This window comes from Prionailurus viverrinus, chromosome A3 (assembly GCF_022837055.1).
Source record: "Prionailurus viverrinus isolate Anna chromosome A3, UM_Priviv_1.0, whole genome shotgun sequence".
NCBI classification, from domain to species: domain Eukaryota; kingdom Metazoa; phylum Chordata; class Mammalia; order Carnivora; family Felidae; genus Prionailurus; species Prionailurus viverrinus.
In genome coordinates, this window is record NC_062563.1 from 14,697,304 (window position 1) to 14,716,006 (window position 18,703).

General features: G+C 51.8%; 1 protein-coding gene across 1 annotated transcript in view; it reads left to right on the top strand.

The window, feature by feature from the left end:
* ELMO2 (engulfment and cell motility 2) overlaps positions 1–18,703 on the top strand; it is a 39,245-nt gene that overhangs the window by 3,577 nt on the left and 16,965 nt on the right. The window contains exons 2-9 of the mRNA XM_047853034.1: positions 7,982–8,109; positions 8,403–8,443; positions 8,841–8,913; positions 9,252–9,302; positions 12,785–12,966; positions 14,494–14,593; positions 15,657–15,808; positions 18,292–18,370. Of these exons, the coding sequence (XP_047708990.1) occupies positions 8,032–8,109; positions 8,403–8,443; positions 8,841–8,913; positions 9,252–9,302; positions 12,785–12,966; positions 14,494–14,593; positions 15,657–15,808; positions 18,292–18,370 (756 nt within the window). The 5' untranslated portion in view covers positions 7,982–8,031. The remainder of the gene's footprint in view (positions 1–7,981; positions 8,110–8,402; positions 8,444–8,840; positions 8,914–9,251; positions 9,303–12,784; positions 12,967–14,493; positions 14,594–15,656; positions 15,809–18,291; positions 18,371–18,703) is intronic.

Here is an 18,703-nt window from a genome sequence, read left to right on the forward strand (position 1 = left end):
TTGTCCCCAACTGGTGGTGCGGCCTTGCCAGCTTCTCCGGACCTCAGTTCTCCTATTTATAAAATGAGAGGGCTTGGCCTGATTTTACAAGACGAACAATGCTGTGTTGTTATGGTGGGTATTGAAGGAGTCGGGCCCATAGCCCGGGATTTCAGCCATAACCCGGGACTCTTCACAGCTCACCACACCCCCTCCCTGCACAAGCTCTGCCGCCCTGTTGCGACCACAGTGGTCTGTTGAGGGGAAACAGTCCATATTTTCCATCTCGGTGTCTTGTTTCCAAAAACCAAGGTAAGTGGTCTGCAAACGCTGACCCCCTTCTAAATCCGTCGACGATTATGGTTAGGGATTTATAAAGTTCTAGGCAATGAATAGTCCTCCGTCATTAGTGTTTTTATTCTCTTTTGAAAGGCAGTTAGGTGTCGGGGCATCCCGGAGGGTATTTTTAGTGTGGAAGTCTGCAGGCCCAGCTGTGTGCTGGGCATTGTGCTGAAAACTTTGGGGAAGAGAAGGCGGGGGGGGGGGGGGGGGGGTGGACGCGGGCCGGATGAGTCCTGCTCTCGGGTGGCTAACGGTCTAGTTGGCCGTGGCTCCTGACCCTGACCGCCCTTGGGAACACTTGGGTGGGGAGGGGGAGTCGGTGGCGTGGGCTGGGCATTGATGGTGCACAGCCGGGGTTGAGAACCACTGGCCTGGAGTCTGCTTCTCAGACTTGAACGTGCATGCGAACCACCTGGGGGTCTTCTTGTTAGAAGGCAGATTCCGACCGAGTGGGTGACTGTCCGTTACCGCAGGCTCCCAGACGACTGTGCTGCTGCTGCTGGAGTGCAGCTCACACTTGAGTAGCAAGAGAAGAGGCTGCACATAGAGAATTGCAAGTCACTGGGATTGCGGAGGGTTGTGTAAGAGACTGGGAGCGCCGGTGAGGATGCGGTGAATTCTGCTTGAGGTGAGAAGACTAGGAAAGCCACGCAGAGGAGTCGTTGTGTGAGGCGGGCCTTGAAGGATGAACGGAAGTTTGCCACTTGGATGAGGTGGAGGGAATAATAGCTCGAGTGAGAGCACAGGTTCAGGAGAACATGATGTTTGAGGGAGCAGGATGGTCTGGTGTGATATACTAGCATGATGACGGTGCGATGACAGTTCTGGCCTGAAGAGCCACGTGGACCCAGAGTGAGCCAAGTGCTCTGCTAAGGAGTTTAAACTCCGCTCTGTAAGCATAGGAACGCTGCACAGTGATTCTCCGCGGGGTTAGAGGAGACCCAGGTGATTCTTAGGGTAGGTGTTAGGAAGAAGAAACCCAGACAGGTACCCAGTTCCCATACCCTTACTCACTGCACTTTGGCTGCAGGTTAGTGGCTTTTGGGTGAGTCTGGTGTCCCGCAAATTTCTACAAAAAGAAAGGCCAGGGGCGCCTGGGTGGCCCAGTCGGTTTAGCATCCGGCCAGCTCTTGATTTCGGCTCAGGTCGTGATCCCAGGTTCGTGAGATCGAAGCCCCGCATCGGGCTCTGTGCTGACAGCGCTGAGCCTGCTTGGGCTTCTCTCTCTCTCCTTCTCTCTCTGCCCCTCCCCTGCCTGCCCTTCCCCACTTCGAATAAATAAACTTAAAAAAAAAAAAACACAAAAAGTCAGCTGCTGTCGGCATGACGGTCCTTCTCAGTGTTTCTAGCAGTGAGCAGTGCATGGCAGAACTTGAATCTCTGCCAACCCAATTCCCCCCTTCTGCACCTCAGAGCTCATCCTCATTCAGTGGCCCGAACTAAGGGAAGTTGAGTCACTTCTCAGATGAGAAGATTTCAGAAGGAGAAGCCTCTAGTGAGATTGTGGTTTTGATTAGAAAGAGGGTGTGACCTCCCGTTCCCTTCCTGGTGTGGCCGACTCTGTTGCAGGAAACGTAAACCAGACTCACCCATGTCGCCCCCACTGAATCAAAAGCAAAAGAAGAGAACAAAAAAGCACATGTCAGTCCTTATCCTTAAAAGAACTGGGGGCAGCAGGGGGCGGGGGGGGGGGGCGTCACTGCCTGGGCCATCATTGACAACGCTCCACGGGGGCCCTTGGTAACAATGTTGATTTTGTAAACACACCTTCCAGAAGCCGCTTAGGGAATGCTCCATTGGAGACACCGAAGCTACGATTTTTCTCCTTTCCCCAGCTTTGCCTTTGAAACCCGGTGCTTTCATTCTCCTGTGTTAAACAGATTTCTCTTCCTCCGATCAGTGTGTGCGTCTCTCATCTCTCCCGTTCTGTGGCATTTTGAGTTTTTCCAAGCCGGCTTTACATCTGTAACACTTCAAAGGGGATGGGAGGTGAGGGCTGGCAGGGTTGTTTCATCCGGAAGAGGTGTTATCACTCCTTTGCCCCCCCTGGGCCTGGATGTGAACTGCAGCTCCCTTATCCTGGCTGTTTGGTGTTGAGCTCTGGAGCACTGCTGAGCGGCCGAGCAAGAGGCTATTTATAACCCCGAGAGTTTTGCAATGTTACTGAATCGCTTCGACCTAATTTCCACTTCCTTTCTAAAATGAAAATGAGAAGAGTAGGCAAGCCAGCACTGAGAGAGTTCCCCACAAGGAGACCCTTCGTCCGGGAATGTGCTCCGGACCATTTACTGCCCCTACTCTCCTGTCTCCTGGTGCCTCCAACAGAGAGGGAAGCCAGGGGGGTCATTCGCCCCTGTCTTGTCGGTAGCGTCAGGGGCGCCAAATCTGGTTTTCCGGTGAGACACGTTCTCACGTTAGAGATGACGGCAAAACTCTCAACACTGGAACTACTGTGCAGTTGGAAGGTGGTAGGATGCGGAGGGAATGCCAGACAAGCAGCACAGTTCTGGCCAGTCCCTCTCCGTTCAGAGGCAGGCCTGGTTCGTAGGAGCTGAGGAGGTCAGAGCCGACGGATCTGTGCAGACACTGGTCCTTTCTGAACCGTATCGGTATGCCGGGTGCCGTGCCAGGTTGAAGAGCTACAGGGTGTACCTGCCCCGGGGGAGGAGCTAGTGAGGAAGAGAGACACGTAAATACACAACTATTGTAATAGTATGAACAAGAACCACAATAAGAATACCTGTAACGGAGCAGGACGAGAGCCTTCGTTGAGGTCTGGAGAGAATGCCGTGAGAACAGAGTGGCCCCCTCCAATCTCATTTTGCTAGGGAAAAGTGGGGAAATGTTAGAGAGGAAGTGACATGTGAGCTGGGCTTTGATGTTTGTATAGGAGCTCTTTTGACCGTCCATGGAAGGGGGAGGACATGCAAGGGTACAGAAGAAACGAGGGGCACCTGGGCGGCTCAGTCGGTGGAGCGTCCGACTTCGGCTCGGGTCACGATCTCGCGGTTCGTGAGTTTGAGCCCCGGGTCAGGCTCTGGGCCGACGACTCAGAGCCCGGAGCCTGCTTCGGATTCTGTGTCTCCCTCTCTCTCTGCCCCTCCCCCGTTCATGCTCTGTCTCTCTCTGTCTCAAAAATAAATAAAACATTAAAAAAAAAATTTTTTTTTAAAAGAAAACAAATGAAAGAACGTGGCCTGCCTCACAGAAATACCAAGTATGCTGGGAAGATCTGGCTAGATTATGAAGAACCGAATGCCACACGAGGAGGTGTCGATCTCCTTCTCCAGACAGTGGAGAACCGTTACCTGTTGGAATAGTGAGCTCTTGCTATACAAGTCTCTCAGCCTCAGTGTGCTTAGGCTACAGGTACAGCAAAACCAGAATTCTCCAGACACCTGCTGTGGGCCACGTACAGCACTGCCTGCTTTTCACATGGCCTTCAAACAGCACCAGACTACCTGGAATCTAATTATTAAGGTTAGCCGTGTCACATTGAGCATGGTACTTAATTTCACGGTGCCTCTATTGTCTCTTAAATGGGGATAATAATACGCCACACAGGGTGGCTTTGTGGATTAAATGAATTAATACAGGGAAAGCCCTCAGAATACTACTTTGCACGTGCAGTTGTTAGCTAACGTCATCAGCATCAAAGAAGTACGATTTAGAGGGAAAAGAACTAACTTTGAAGTCCTAAGACTCAGCCGTGAGATCCAATTCTAATACGATTTCTCTCTTTTTGGGGAGGGCAGGGAGGCGTGGGAAGGAGCTGTGTGGAAGACAAGCTTCTCAACCGGTCTGAACTCCACTTGCCTCATCTGGGTAAAGTAGGGATGATTTACAGGGTTCTTTGAGCATCAGCTGTAGAAATGCCATAGAACTGAGTGATCGGCTATAAAGAGGCTGTCTACCTATTAACTGTTACATACAACTGTCACATACATGTCACCGTATCACTGGTCTTTTTTAAACACACCAGACTTACCTAAGTGGGTTTCACTCTTCATTAATTCAGCCAGTGTTAATTGAGGGCCTGCTCAGTGCCATTATCTGTTTTTGGTTTTGTTTTTTTAAGTTTCTTTACTTATTTTGAGAGAGACAGAGAGTGAGTGGGGGAGGGCCGACAGAGATGGGGAGAAGGAGAACCCCAAGCAGGCTCTGGGCTGTCGGCATAGAGCCCAACGTAGGGCACAAAGTCAGGAACCGTGAGATCACGACCTGAGCCAAAGTCAGATGCTTAACCGACTGAGCCACCCAGGTGCCCCTCAGTGCCGTTATCTTAAGCCTGTCATGCTGCTATCTGTTTGGGCCTCCATTTAGAGTTCCTTCCAAGCTTGGGGTCTGACTTAGCCTTAGGCTTTTTCATTGCAATGAACAGAAAAGCAGTCCAGTGCCATTGAAAGGAGTTTGTTTGGCAGGATCCAGGGGAATTTCAGGCACCCCGGGTGTAGGAGTTGGAGCCGTGGAATCTGGGAAATCCTCAGGCTTTTTTCATCTCTTTTTGGGACTTTGTGGTTTCTAGTTTGTGGCCTCTGCTTAGCTACTGCACATTTCCGGATTCTTCCTGCAGAACAGCTTCCTCTGAAAGCTCTTGGTTTTTGCTTCGTGGTATCTTTGACTTGCTGGTGGCTTTGGCTTGGCAGGGTACCTGCTGTGAGGCTCACTGCAACATTTCTGATCCAGGGCCCGTTGTGATCCAACTTCCTTAACCCGTGTCTTTAAATTTAAGAGAAAGAACTGGATTGGTGCAGCTGAGGCTGAGTGTTCCCCTCGGTCCCATTAGCTGGGGCACCGGTGGGGAGGGTGTCATTCAATATGAACGGACCGCCTGCACTTGGTGAGAAAGGGCAGGGTTGCTGAGAACTATCTCCAAAGACAGTATCCAGAAAGGAGTTCTAATAGATACTGGTTGTTTCTTAGCAACACATTGAACTAAGGGCGTAGTTTCTTTGGGTGAGGACTTTGAAGTGGGCAGTCTTCATTTGGGTTTGTAAGTTCTACTTTAGAATCATGGAGTTTTACACTCAGGAGGCACTTTACACGTGGTTTGGTTCAACACTCACATCTCACAGTAGAGACTTGGGTGAAAGGGACGCCTACACATCCCCTCCCCCCACAGCACTTAGGGACAGGACTGTGACTAGGTCCTGAGTCCGTTGGATCCAAATCTAGTTCCTTCTTCTGCAGCAAAATCATCCCAGCCCAATGATCTTGCTGCACCTGCACTGCCTCCTTATTTTAAAGAGAAGAACTGAACTAAGTAATAAATGGTCTAAGAAAGCCATACTGTTCAGTTCCATGTGTTTACAGTACAAAAACAGGCAGCACTCATGTATGGCAAGAGAAGCCAGAAAGGAGTTGCCTCCTGGAGGGCTGGAAGGTGGGGGATTGATTAGGAGGAGGTAGGAGGGAATTTTCTAGGGTGATGAAAATGTTTCAAGTCTTGTTTTGGGCAGTGGTTATAGAGAGATGTGTGTTTTTTTTTTTAACTTTTTAAAACGTTTATTTATTTTTGAGAGAGAGAGACAGAGTGCAAGCAGGGGAGGGGCAGACACACACACACATACACACACACACACACACACACACACGCAGACTCTGAAGCAGTCTCCAGGTTCTGAGCTGTCCGCACAGAGCCCGACGCAGGGCTCGAACTCACAGACTGCGAGATCATGACTGAGCCAAAGTCATATGCTTAACCGACTGAGCCACCCAGGCGCCCCGAGATGCGTGTGTTTCTATTATATATACTTATATATATATATACATGCATATACATGAGCTCTGCCTTTCACGTATATAAATATACATGATATATAAATTATATTTCAGTTTTAAAAAATGATCTCACAACTGTATAGTCATACCTCCTAATTCTGGCACATTTACCACTAAGGATGGGGATACCTGCCCCAGGCACCCCGAGATTCATGGTACCGCCCCTGCTGTGCTGTGTCACTGGAGCAGAGCTTCTCAGCCAGGAGCTATTCTAATGGGAACAGTTGCCAGAGGCTCATTGTGTATCTAGGCCCATAAACATTGCATGTGGAAAGTTCTGCTTAGAGCTGAGAAGCTTTAGGGGCCATCAGGCCGGCCCCCTGCAACCCCTTCGGGCTTGATTTCGTTCCGGCGAACCGAAATTCGGGCTCGCTTAGCGGGGAGGGAAGAGCACTGGCCAAAGCCAGCCCCAGGTTCTGTCTCCTTTACTACTTACGGGCTGGTGGAACTGAGGCAGTTTCACCAGCCTCTGAGCGCCAGTTGCGTCCTCTTCAGACAGGAGTAGTGATCTGATTCCGCCTACTTCCTGAGGCTGCTGGGAGGGCTCAGCAAAACCGGTGGAAGCGCTTTGAAAACCATCTCTCTGTTGCCATGTCCTGAAAATGCTGGCATTTTCGACAGTTGACTTCTGGAGCAGCCCGCCCCGATCAGGACATTGGTCGTGGAAGCTTCCCTCTTTCTGAGACTCGTGGGTGTGTAGGGGAAGGAACTGTGACCCCTTTCACCAAAGGAGTGTGTGCTTCCCAGGCTGAGAGAACTGACATCTGTGCCGGGGCCTAGCAGTTGACAGCATAAGTGAATAACAGCTTAGCAGCAGCTAGCATGTTCCGGGAGGGCCGGGCGGTCTTCGTTAGCGAAGCATGAATTGTGGAGAGAGGCTGAGCCCGGTGGATGCAGGAGGAAGGTTTTTTTCGTTAAGCGAGAGAGAGGCCCGTCCTGAACCTGTAGGTGAGGAATGTAAATATACGTGGAAATAACCCATCAGTCGAGTGACTTCCCTTCATCAGACCTTGGAGAGAAAATGCTTTAACTACTGCTTGGAGCACCACTAAGCTGGCAGTTGCCTAGGATACCGGTCACATGGGCCCATCTTCCAGACCTGTTCAGAATGATTCGTTTTCCTTCATTTTGGAGGCACATGGGGGGGGGGGGGGGGCGGGGGTCAGAGGTACTTCCGGAGCCTCGTCCTCCTAGAGACGGGCCCTTGTGTGAGGCTGTCCTCACCGCCCCACACTTGGGCTCTCAGCAGCCCTTGCCCTTGGCAGTAGGGACTAAAATAGCATTTCCTGTCCCAGTTCTCTTCCCCGTTTTCTGAACTCTGCGTCATCCCACACAGAGGAGGCTCCACACTGTGTCCTTTGAGGGGGGGAGGAGTGGCAGCAGGAACTAGAGACGAGGCGAGGGAGTGTGTGGCCGGGCCGTGCCGACACCGGGGGTCTTCCTAGGACGGCTGCAGACAGAAGGGCTGGCTCCGCTCAGCTAACCACTCGACCGAGAACAGGCTCCGTCTATTCTTACCTGTCTCAGAGCCTCAGAGCCTCTCCCTCTCGAGGTCCCAAGGCCGGCATTTTGCAGTAAATTCATCCTCCTAACACACAGTCCTCCTGACCCTTAGACCAAAGTGTCACACCGGCAGATCTTGCTACCGGCTGATCTGCAGTTGACGGATAGGCTTTGTCCCGTTTCTACTTGCTGATTTAATCTAAAGAGACAGAAAGCCCAAGGAGAGGTTACGGTGTGACATAGAAAAATTCCAACCAAGTAGTTCGGTGTGTCACTTTGGACACTGTCTGTCTTCTGATTCTCCCGAATATCTAAGGAGTGGAAAACGAAGGCAAGCTCTCTGACTCTTTCCTTCTTTCTGATTCTTTGTCTCCAGGCGGCTGTGTTTGTGTGTGTTTCTTGGAGAAACAGGGCCCATTGGGAACAATGCCACCACCATCAGACATTGTCAAAGTAGCCATTGAGTGGCCAGGTGCTAATGCTCAGCTCCTTGAAATCGACCAGGTAAGCTCCTGAAATGAGAAGCAGAGATGCGGGGAGCAGGATCTGGGAAGTGCATGGCAGAGGGTGTCTTCGGGGGTGGGGGCCGTTGGCATCAGGAGTGAGAACCAGCAACACGAACGTCAAGGCCTGTCCCGCCCTGCCCTGTGGAAGGTTGGTCCCGGCTTGGGAGAGGCTTCCTCTCCGGGAGGCAGTCCACACGAAGGCCCAGGTTGATCCTTCTTAGCAGCCCCTCATCAGAACCTTGGCGTGAATAGCATGTGGTTGCTGGTGAAAGATCTCTCTCTCTCTTTCAGAAACGGCCTCTGGCATCCATCATCAAGGAAGTTTGTGACGGGTGAGTAGGAACACTGCCAGACCTTGAGAGGAGTCTCCAGTTAGCTGCGTCCCCGGATTGGGGCTTTTGTGGATCATTGTGTTACAAAGGAAGTAGCTGAGGAGGATGTCCCTAAGAGCTCCCCTAAATCTTTTTCCCTCCTTTAAGCCCAAGAATGTCCTGCCCGAGGTCCTGGCGGGGTGCGAGGCCCGCCCCGAATTGCGCACACCACCTTTGCGCGGTGCCCATCTTTATGCAAGTTGCTTTTTCAGCATCTCCGCCTGAACCCGTGGGATCCCCCCATCCTCCAAACAGGCCGCCCAAGCCCTTGAGCGGCTGGGCTGGAAATGAACACGTGCAGCCTCTAGCCAGGCCTGGAGGGAGGGCCCAGTGTCTGTACTGTGTGTTTCTTACACAGGTGGTCCTTGCCAAACCCGGAGTATTACACCCTCCGTTATGCAGACGGCCCCCAGCTCTACATCACGGAGCAGGTCAGTGCCGAAGCAGCAAGTCAGGCCTCACTCGGAAGCGAGCCACCCAGGGAGGTGGCACTGTCGGCCTGGCCGACCTGCAGGCAGCTTCTGTTTATTGGGGACGCACCAGCCCCTGCTTCCTCTAGTGGCTGGAAAACCATGGCTTCTACATCCTGAGGGCTCGGGGCACACGGAGGGGGTGTGGGTTCTCGGGCAAGAAGCACGCGGAAGGAGGCCTGACCAAAGAGGCTCAGTTACGACTACTTTAAAATGACAGCAAGTTCTCGTTGATTCAGCTGGCTTGCACAATTTTAATATTTTATCTCAGCTACTCTTTTTTCCTCTTTGCTACCCAGACGCGCAGTGATATTAAGAATGGGACCATCTTACAGCTGGCTATCTCCCCGGTAGGTATTCGGCTCTCCTCGGGGACGTTTATTTAACACGTTAGATGATCACCCACCTTAGGCCAGACTCTTTTCCAGCAACCAAGACTACAGAGCTTAAAAAGTCAACCTTTGAGGGGCGCTTGGCTGGCTCAGTCAGTGGAGCAGCCGACTCTTAATCTCAGGGTTGTGAGTTCAAGCCCACTATTGGGTGGATATTACTTAAAAAAAAAAAAAAAAAAGTCCATCTTTGCTTTCACAGCCTTGTTGGGAGTAAACAACCAAAGGCCTCTCTTAAACATCTTGACAGAAAGTTGCTTAGGGAGCTGTGGGGGACTCAGAAAGGGACCGCCTGGCTCAGCGTAAGGATTCCCAGAAAACCTTCCCAGAGAAGGGGGAGGCTTAGCGCAGATGTTGAAGGATAAGCAAGAATCAGCTGAAGAAAGAAGAAAATGAAAAGTATCCCGAGCAGAGAGATGTGCTTTGGGGAAGGCGGGGCTGCTGGGTGGCAGAGGGCCCGCAGCAGCCAGGGGAGAGCCAGACCTGGAAGGGTCCCGGATGGCAGGGGTCTCAGATGGCCTACTCATGGGTTTGGACTTTATGCAGAAAGGGAACGTGGGGACATTGAAAGACTTTCAGCAGGAAGGTACATTGTGTTTAGATTTATATTTTAGGAAGATCACTTTAGTGACAGTGTGAAAGATGGGCTAAAAAAGGAAGGTTGGTGGTAGGAGGAATCTTTAAGAAGCTAATGAGCCCGTGAAGGCAAGTGACAGTGGAGACGGAAGGACGGGCATGAGAAATATTTAGAGGTGAACCAGGGGCTGTGGTGACATCCCGGATATGGAAGGAAAAGGGAGAATTTGAGGTGACTCCCCGATTCCTGCCAGAGTGGCCCTTAAAGGCAACCAAGGGAGCAACCAGAAGGGCAGAGAGAAAACCAGGAGCAGGAAGTGGCTTAGGAGCTGAGGGCAGGGAGTGTCGGGACAGAGGAAGGTATGGTCTGCAGTGAGCAGAGAGCAAGAAAACCGGGAACAGAAAAGCCGTTTGTTGATCTGGGAAGCCCATTGGTCCCTGGTGGCCTCTGCGAAGACAGTTTTGGTGGGGTGATGGGTGACAGACAGACTGCAGTGGCAGCAGAGTGAGGTCCATGACTTTACCGCGCTGTCAGGAAGCTCGGTCATAAGAGGAAGTAGACACAGAGGGCAAGAACTCGGGGATGTGGAGCCCAAAAGAGAATGCTGTTGAAAAGGGAGTAAGACAGGGGCGCTGGGTGGCTCAGTTGGTTAAGCGTCCGACCTCAGCTCAGGTCATGATCTCACGGTTTGTGGCTTTGAGCCCCGCATCGGGCTCTGTGCTGACAGCTCGGAGCCTGGAACCTGCTTCAGATTCTGTGTCTCCCTCCGTCTCTGCCCCTCCCCCACTCGTGCTCTGTCTCTGTCTTAAAAATAAATGAACATTAAAAAAAAACAAAACCCCTTCTTAAAGGGGTAAAACATTCATGTGTTTCAAAAATCAAAAAGTTTGACAGAGATGCAGTGAAAGGTCTCCCTCCCTGCCCTGTCCCTCATCTGCCTAGTTCCCCGCCTCCTCCACCCTTTACAGTTGCTAACTGCTGGTGCAATTTTTTTTGTGTCTTCGAGAATAAGCTAAGATGGGAGAGGAAGGTCGATGGTGCAAACGGACCGGGACCTTACTGGGTCAGGACAGGAGGAATCCAAAGCCCAGGTGGAGGGATTTTCGACTGCTCAGTCCCCAAGGAGGACAGTCAGGCATGGGGGTCGCTTAGGTGGAGAAGGGCTGCCAGAAAATTAAGGGCACGATGACACGTGTTTTCTTGGTGAGGGACGAGACTGGTCCATCTGCGCGGAAAAGTGATGCGGAGTAGTAACAGCTAACGGTTCCGGAATGCCGGCATTCTGCTGAACGCTTTACATACGTGCTATCATTTAACCTTGACAGACACCCGATGAGATGGGTACTCCTGGCAGCCCCATTTTGCAGATGGGCAAACTGGGGCTTAGGTTAAACGACTTGCCGCTTGTCACACAGATAAAAATGTGGCGGAGATGCCTCTCAAACCCAGGGCTCTCTGACTCCCTGCCAGTATTCTCACCAGCACGTTCTCCTGCTCCCCCGCCCCCCCTTCCCGAACTCTTCTCATCTTAAGGACTTCATTTCCCCCCTTAGCTCTGCTAGCTTAACGTGACAGCCCGGGAGTTGCTTTCGCAGACGTGCTGAAGCGTTTTACAGACCTCCTGCGCAGACTAGTTGACTTTCTCGGGAGTACATCTCTCTGGAGCAGGAGGCAGCGGCCCAGAAACGCTGTCTCAGGAGGAACGTTAACATTTGGAGTTGGAAGTTTCTAAGTGTGATGCAGACCAGTGTTCTTCAAATTGTTCTATCCTGTGACCTTTTCTCGTGGCGTCCGCCTTCTCCGCTATGGAGAGTGTGGAGGATTTCTGTGTCCTTGAGAGCCCTGTGCTGCTCTAGGGCCGTCTTTGTAAGAATAAAAGAGGAAAGGCAGAGGGGAGAGAGGTGAACCGGCCTGACTCTTTGCCAGCAGCAGGAGCCGGGCTGCGGTCACTTGCTTAGCACTGTAAAGACCCCAAGAGCATTTTGCTCTCCAGGCTCTTCCATTCCAGCTGAGAATATGAATTAGCACACAAAAAATCAAGAATGATGAATCGGTCACTTGCAAGGCACTGACTATAAAGCTAGTAGTTCAGCAAGAGGAAGGACCAGCGAACACTGGGGAAGGGCTTATGGCCGAAGCTTGTAGAAAGGAGGCAAGCAACCTGCTGGGAAAAGTTGGTGGGCTAGGAGAAAGCTTAGTCACCAGCCATCACCTTGAAAAAGCTATTTTGAAAGCTTCCAGCTCCTTGATACTCTTAAAGTTTCCCCAGGACTGTCAGTTTTGAAGAACAATGATACGGACTTACAGAGAAGGTTAAAAAAAAAAAAAAAAATTGTCAGGCTTACCACATTTTCAGATTGAAAGGGACCTTAAAGGGGATCATCAGATTAAATCCTCCATCAATGCAAGAATCCCTTGTGTGGCATCTTGGCCAGCCGGTTGTCCAGATTCTCCTTGATTGCTTTTGGTGACTGAGAGCTCGTTACATCAAGAGACAACGTCGTCTACTGGCTGACGGCTTAAATTAATAGAAAACTTCCCTCTGTTGAGCCAATATCTGTTTCTCTGTCTGCCAGAGGTGGCGACTGTTGTCTCCTCAGTGTCTCTTGTAGTCCTTCAGTGGGAAGTTTTTGTAATCCATAGACCAGAATGCTACAGAAGGGATACCCGTAACTACAGATCGGTCTTGGCATACTGGTAATTTCCTGATTGATCCAATAAGCGTGTAGTAAGCAACTCCTAGACAGTGTCAACAACAGGGTCTGCCTCGGGCTGGATGGCCACAGAAAGGCCTTCATGAGCTACTCACAGAGCGGTAACCTGCCGCGAGGACCAGATGGCACACATCTTGTCTCTGGTCTCGTAGTCCCGGGCTGCACGCCAGCTGATGGAGAGGACCCAGTCGTCCAACATGGAGGCCCGGCTGGATGCCATGAAGGAGCTGGCCAAGCTCTCTGCCGACGTGACCTTCGCCACCGAGTTCATCAACATGGACGGCATCGTGGTGCTGACGCGGCTTGTGGAGAGTGGAACCAAGCTCTTGTCCCAGTGAGTATTACTGGGCTCTTGCTCGGGATTTCAGAGACTCTACGCTCGGCGGGGCGTCCTTCCCTCGTCTCCACCGAGCCTCTTGAACTTACTGGGCACCTTGTGTGTGCAGAGCAGCGTGCCAAGCACTAGGGTCTGCGCAGAGGAATGCAGCGTCACGGTCCTCAGTCTCGTAGTCTAGCTGGGCTCTCACAGATGCCGTGAAGGAGCGAGAACAGGGGCTTCAGGAGTCAGGAAGAGAGAAGTCGGTTCACGACAAACCTGTTAATTTATGGAAAATGATTGGCCTGGGGGAGGCTAGTGAGCAGACTGTCCATTATTGACCAGAACGGGGGTCTGTTCGTAATCACCCCCTGCTTCCTCTCTCCCCTTTCCAGTCACCTCCCCACTTACACACACGGGCACACACACAGGCCTTCCTCTGTGTTCGCCATCTCCCCGCCACCCATTGTCACGGGGAGACGAAGCTCCGCAATTTTCCATCTCCCTGCTAGGATGGGAGTGGTGGGGAACTGCGCCGTGAGCAGCAGTGAACGAACAGGTGTTTAGTTAGCCGTCTAGGCCTGTGGTGCCTCAGCTGGCAGAGAGGGAGTCAGAAATCTTTCAGCCGATGGATCAGCTATTGAAATTTTCAGCCAAACCAAGCAGCTAATCATGGGTGTTTGTCTTAAGTCTCCGATTTTGCAGCTGCACTGAAATCCTGAAGCCTTCCGCTGCCATCAGCGCTGGCCCAGGACTTCCGCAGCCTGCCGGGAGTACGGCATTTGGCTGCCCTTGGTTTCCTCCTCTTTAAAACGGAGATGCTGCTTCCACTGCCGTCTTGTCACGAGGAATTAATGGGTCCGAACGTGCCTCGCCGTTGGGAACAGCGTTCGTTAAATCGAGAGCACCGTGCAGATGTATAAAGGGTTGTGTGTAGAAAGAGGAGGGACACAGGAGAGGAGACATTGTAATCCCCGTCCTCCTCCAGCACTGCGGTAAGGGCTTCGCATACCTTGTCAGCTTGCCCTCGCCACAGCCCTGTGATGTTAACGCTGTGAGACCAATGCAGTTTTACAGAGGAGGAATTTCAAGCTTGGAAACGTAAAATGTGCACAGTTAGTAAATAGTTGACCCGGATTGAACCCATGTCTGAAGTTTGTACTCCCTGTCCTGCACTCTGCCCCCCCTTGGCCCTGGACATGGGCTGTGGGCTCCCTTGGGTACCCCCGCCAAGTGTTGGGGTTGACAAAGGTCTGATAGCTTTCTCGGGTTGGGAAGCGGATGAGTGATTGTGTTTCCCTGAGATGAGGCAGTACGGGGAAGGAGAGCCTGACCCGCGGCGGCCCTTCCCAGAGACAGATGGACACCTGGACAGAACCTGCTGCACGCCTGCCGAGGCACGCATGCAGGCACTCGCAGCCACACCACCTGACCCCTGGTGTGGTGCTGACGCCGGGATCCGTCCCCGTTGCGGCTGCCGTCACACCTGTGTTCCCTGGTTCTGAATCTTTGTATTATTTTGTGTGTGTGTTGTTGATGTCTCAGCTACAGTGAGATGCTGGCATTCACCTTGACCGCCTTCTTAGAGCTCATGGACCATGGCATTGTCTCCTGGGACATGGTTTCCATCACCTTCATCAAGCAGGTGAGGCCTCCGGCTTTCCGTCTTCCCCGCCCCCCTCGGTGGCTGCTGGTCCTCTAGGTTCACGGAGAGATGCCGGTGAGATCGCCGTGCTCCTGGCGGTCGGCTCTCTATCCCCGAGGCCCGTTTTTTTTTATCCTCACGCTCGGGCCTTCCTGGGGCTCCTGAGAGAATTCCTTCATTGCCCTCGAAGATGGAAACGGGCTCCCAGAACTGGAGGTGGCCAAAGCGGGACGGGGTTGTCAGTGAGACCTGGGACGACACCAGCCGGTCAGCCAGTGCAAGCCCGGCGTCTCTGACCTGCTCCCTGCGCGCTCCCTTCTCTTTGGAGACACATGTTCATGTCGTCCGCCTTGTATGTCAGTCTGCCTTCTGCCGGCGGGTCTGCAAGGCAACCTGCTCGGGTTGTCAGATCGACCTGGGTGCCTGGGAGGGCACACTTTGGCTTTCCTTTGTTCTGTAGGGAGGGGCAGCGTCACTTCCAAAAAGTGAACTAAAACCAATGAGTAATGTATCTGCTGACCTAGAATCACACCTGTCGCTGGCTTGGGACATTGGGAATTTCCCGATGCCGGAGATAGTTGGGCAAAAGTGAAACGGGCACGTGTCGAGGACATTATAATGGAGGTTGAGAATAACGGGGAGTGATGAGCTTACAAGACCTTGCGGGCTTCCTGCCTCTTGAGCCTCTGCCGGCCTGTGTGTGTGTAGGGGCACGGTGTGTGTGTCAGGAGAAGGGCCCATGGCGATAAAAGGAGTTCCCGATTTCAGTAAGATCCTGTGCTTTCTCCACTCAGCTTTCCCATGCCTGAACCCTCATTTTGAAAACAAAGGATCGAGCCCTTAGATTTTGAGGAAACACAGTTGACTGGAAGCTGTTGTTTGAACTTGAATTGTCCATGCCTAGGGACCATAAACCAGACACCGCTGTCCACATGGGGACAGTGGCCCGGTATGGATGGCATTCCAGGAAGGAGAGCCTTCGTGGGCTAACCTCAGAGACTCGAGTCGCCCGGCACGCTTGGGCCCCGGGCTCCCTGGCTGATCTGGCCCTCGCTGGCTGTAGATTGCAGGGTACGTGAGCCAGCCCATGGTGGACGTGTCAATCCTTCAGAGGTCCCTGGCCATCCTGGAGAGCATGGTCTTGAACAGCCAGAGCCTGTACCAGAAGATAGCAGAGGAAATCACCGTGGGACAGCTCATCTCTCACCTCCAGGTGTGAGTAAGAGACCCCGCCCCGGCCCCCTTCTCGCCTCTTGTTCTCCGTAGGTCTCCCAGCCCTACCCCTTTGCCTGTGTTCCAAACCCCCCGGCCTGCTTGTTCACTCATCCGTCAGCACTTTCACACTCTGGGAACGCTCCCGGGATCGGGCCCCGATCGTGTCACGCTCCTGCCGCAATCCTCCGCGGCGCCCCCTGTCCCTCAGGCTGAAGGGAAGTTTTCCCCGCCTCCCTGCACCGCCGCGTCCCAGACAGAATTAGATGCTCTCTCCTCTTTGGGCCAAATAGTCTGTGTTTGCACCTATGAGAATTATATAGAAAATCCCCTGTTTTTGTTATCTGCCTCCCATTTTAAACTTTGAGCTCTCTGGGAAGAGGGACCAGTCATTTTGGGATCCCTTGCTTTGGTTTAAGGAGAAGTCAGTTAATATTTGAGAATGAACACTTAGCAAACTAGCAGTATGCTGTGTGTGTGGGGCCGGGGGGAGGGTAGCAAAAACTGTTGTATAGGACACGAGTTCGGGCTTTCCATTCAGATCCCGGCTCCACTGTGTCCTAACTAGGTCCCTGCCTTCCACATGTCACCTTGTCCCATCTGGTCTCCGTTTCCTCAGGTCCAGGCTGGGGTTCACCCTCTCCATTACTCAGACTTGTGAGGCTCAAAGGGGTTAGAAGGTCTAGCGTAGTGGCCAGCGTAGGATGGGTATATAATTCAGGAGTTTTTTGTTCTTGTTTGTTTTTGAAGCAGCTTATCCCATTCCAGGCCATTTTGTCAAATGGTAAAACCAGAAGACAGATGAGCCCTTTGGAGCCCTGTTCCTCTCCTCCCCATTCTTTGTACTTCACTTTAACCCTATTTAAGGGGGCTGGACTCCCCAAAACGAGGTGGTGATACTGTTGACTCCTTTGTTCCCTTTTAGCCTTTTGGCCGACAGAACGACCTGTCAGGCCCGGGGAAGCCAGAGCTCCCAGCTTTGCTTATTCATAGCAGCCTTGTCTTCATTCAGCTGTGCTCCCAACCTGTACCCACCCCACCCTCCCGCCAACAGCCCCGATTTCTCCTTGTCACTTCTAAGGAATTCTTCAGTCTCTGTTTTCATACCCCAAAGCCAAAAGGTTGTTTGAAGTGAAGGGAACATTATAAACTCCAGATGGAGAGTTCTGATTTTCCTGACGTCAGACTTACCTGTTTCTTTGTTTCTGAATCAGGAATGACCCAGTTGTGTACCCAAGGATGATAGAGGACAGTGGCATTTCTTAGGGGTCAGTCCGTGAATATTTTCAGCCCGTAGCTACTACCAGAAATTATGTCCTCTGCTGTTGGGGCTGAGAGATACTTAGTGCCCTCCGTGAGACCTCCAGGATGCCCCCACCCACCCACCCCACCTGAGCAGGAAGTCTGTTAGCCCGTCGAAGAAGAGAGCCACGGAATGCATCCCCAGTGCGGCCCTTGGAGACATTTTGCCAAGCGCTTGGATTATAAGATTCCAGAGAACGGTTGTCTTTAATTCATTCGTATTAAAATGAAATAAGTTTAGGGGCGCCTGGGCGGCTCAGCTGGTTGAGCGTCCGACTTGGTTTTGGCTCAGATCATGATCCCAGGGTCATGGGATTGGGCCGTGCGTTGGGCTCTGTGCGAACGTGGAGCCTGCTTAAGAGTCTCTCTCTCCCTCTGCCCCTCCCCGGCTCGTGCGCACCCTCTCTCTCTCTCCCCCCAAAATAAAAAATAGACAAAATGAAATAAATGTGTAGTTGAAGACTTTGAAAATGGGGAGGAGCACAAAGAGTCAGTCCTTTTCCCATTTTCCCACCTGCAGACATAACTACTGTTCACGTTAAATTAACTGCCCTGCTCGTCTTTTTTTCTGTGTATGTTTTTGTTAACAAAACTGGGAGCTTACTACACATACCGTGTGTACCTTGACGTTCTTATGAAATAATATCTCTTGAACGTTTCCCCATGTTAAAGAGTCTTGGTGGTTCTAAATCTTTTTTGCATGCCATATGCCTTTGAAAATTCAGTAACAGTTATAGACTCTCACCTCCTTGGAGAAAATAACACATAGTCAACCAACCGCATGGAATAATTTCTGCACCATTTCTAGGGTTTACAGACACTCCAGACTCATCCCCGAGTCCCAGGTGAAGAACCTTCCCGACGTGATTTTTATTGATGACTTAACGGCTTGAATGTGTATAAACAGAGTTGTGACTGTGAACATTTGGATTATTTACCATTCTTTCTTTTTTTTAACAGTACTTGAATGAAACACTTTGCCCAACTCTCTGATTCCTGTCTTTGGATAAATTGCTATTAGTGGAGTGGCCGGGTCACAGAGTATGCCCACTTTCGAGGCTTTTGAGGCGTCACCCCAGACGATTATTTGATGACCATCTACAAGCGACTGCTGTAAACGCCCCACGGGGCTCTCGCTGGTCCGTCTTCTAATGTCCCTCTGCCTTCTTTCTCCACCGGCACAGCTCCAACCAGGAGATTCAGACCTACGCCATTGCACTGATTAACGCGCTTTTCCTGAAGGCTCCTGAGGACAAGCGACAGGTCTGTGGCTGTCTTTTCAAGCTTTTCAGCTGGGCTCTTCCAGGAGAGGAGTTGTCACCCACCTACCCTTTGCTGCACGGAGAGCAGAAATGCAGCCATTTCCCCCAAGAGTCCCTTGCTCCTGTCCCTGTGTGTCAGGCCCCCTAGTTCCAGGGAAGAACTAGAAGGGGACCCCGCGGGTCTCGCGTCAGAGCAGGGGCCTGCAAACTTTCTCCTCTAAAGGGCCCGAGAGTAAATATTTCTTGCTCTGTGGGCCGATGGATGGTCTGTGTGGCAGCTGTCCCACTTTGTCATCATAGCCAAAGTAGCCTCAGACAATAGGAAAGCAAATGG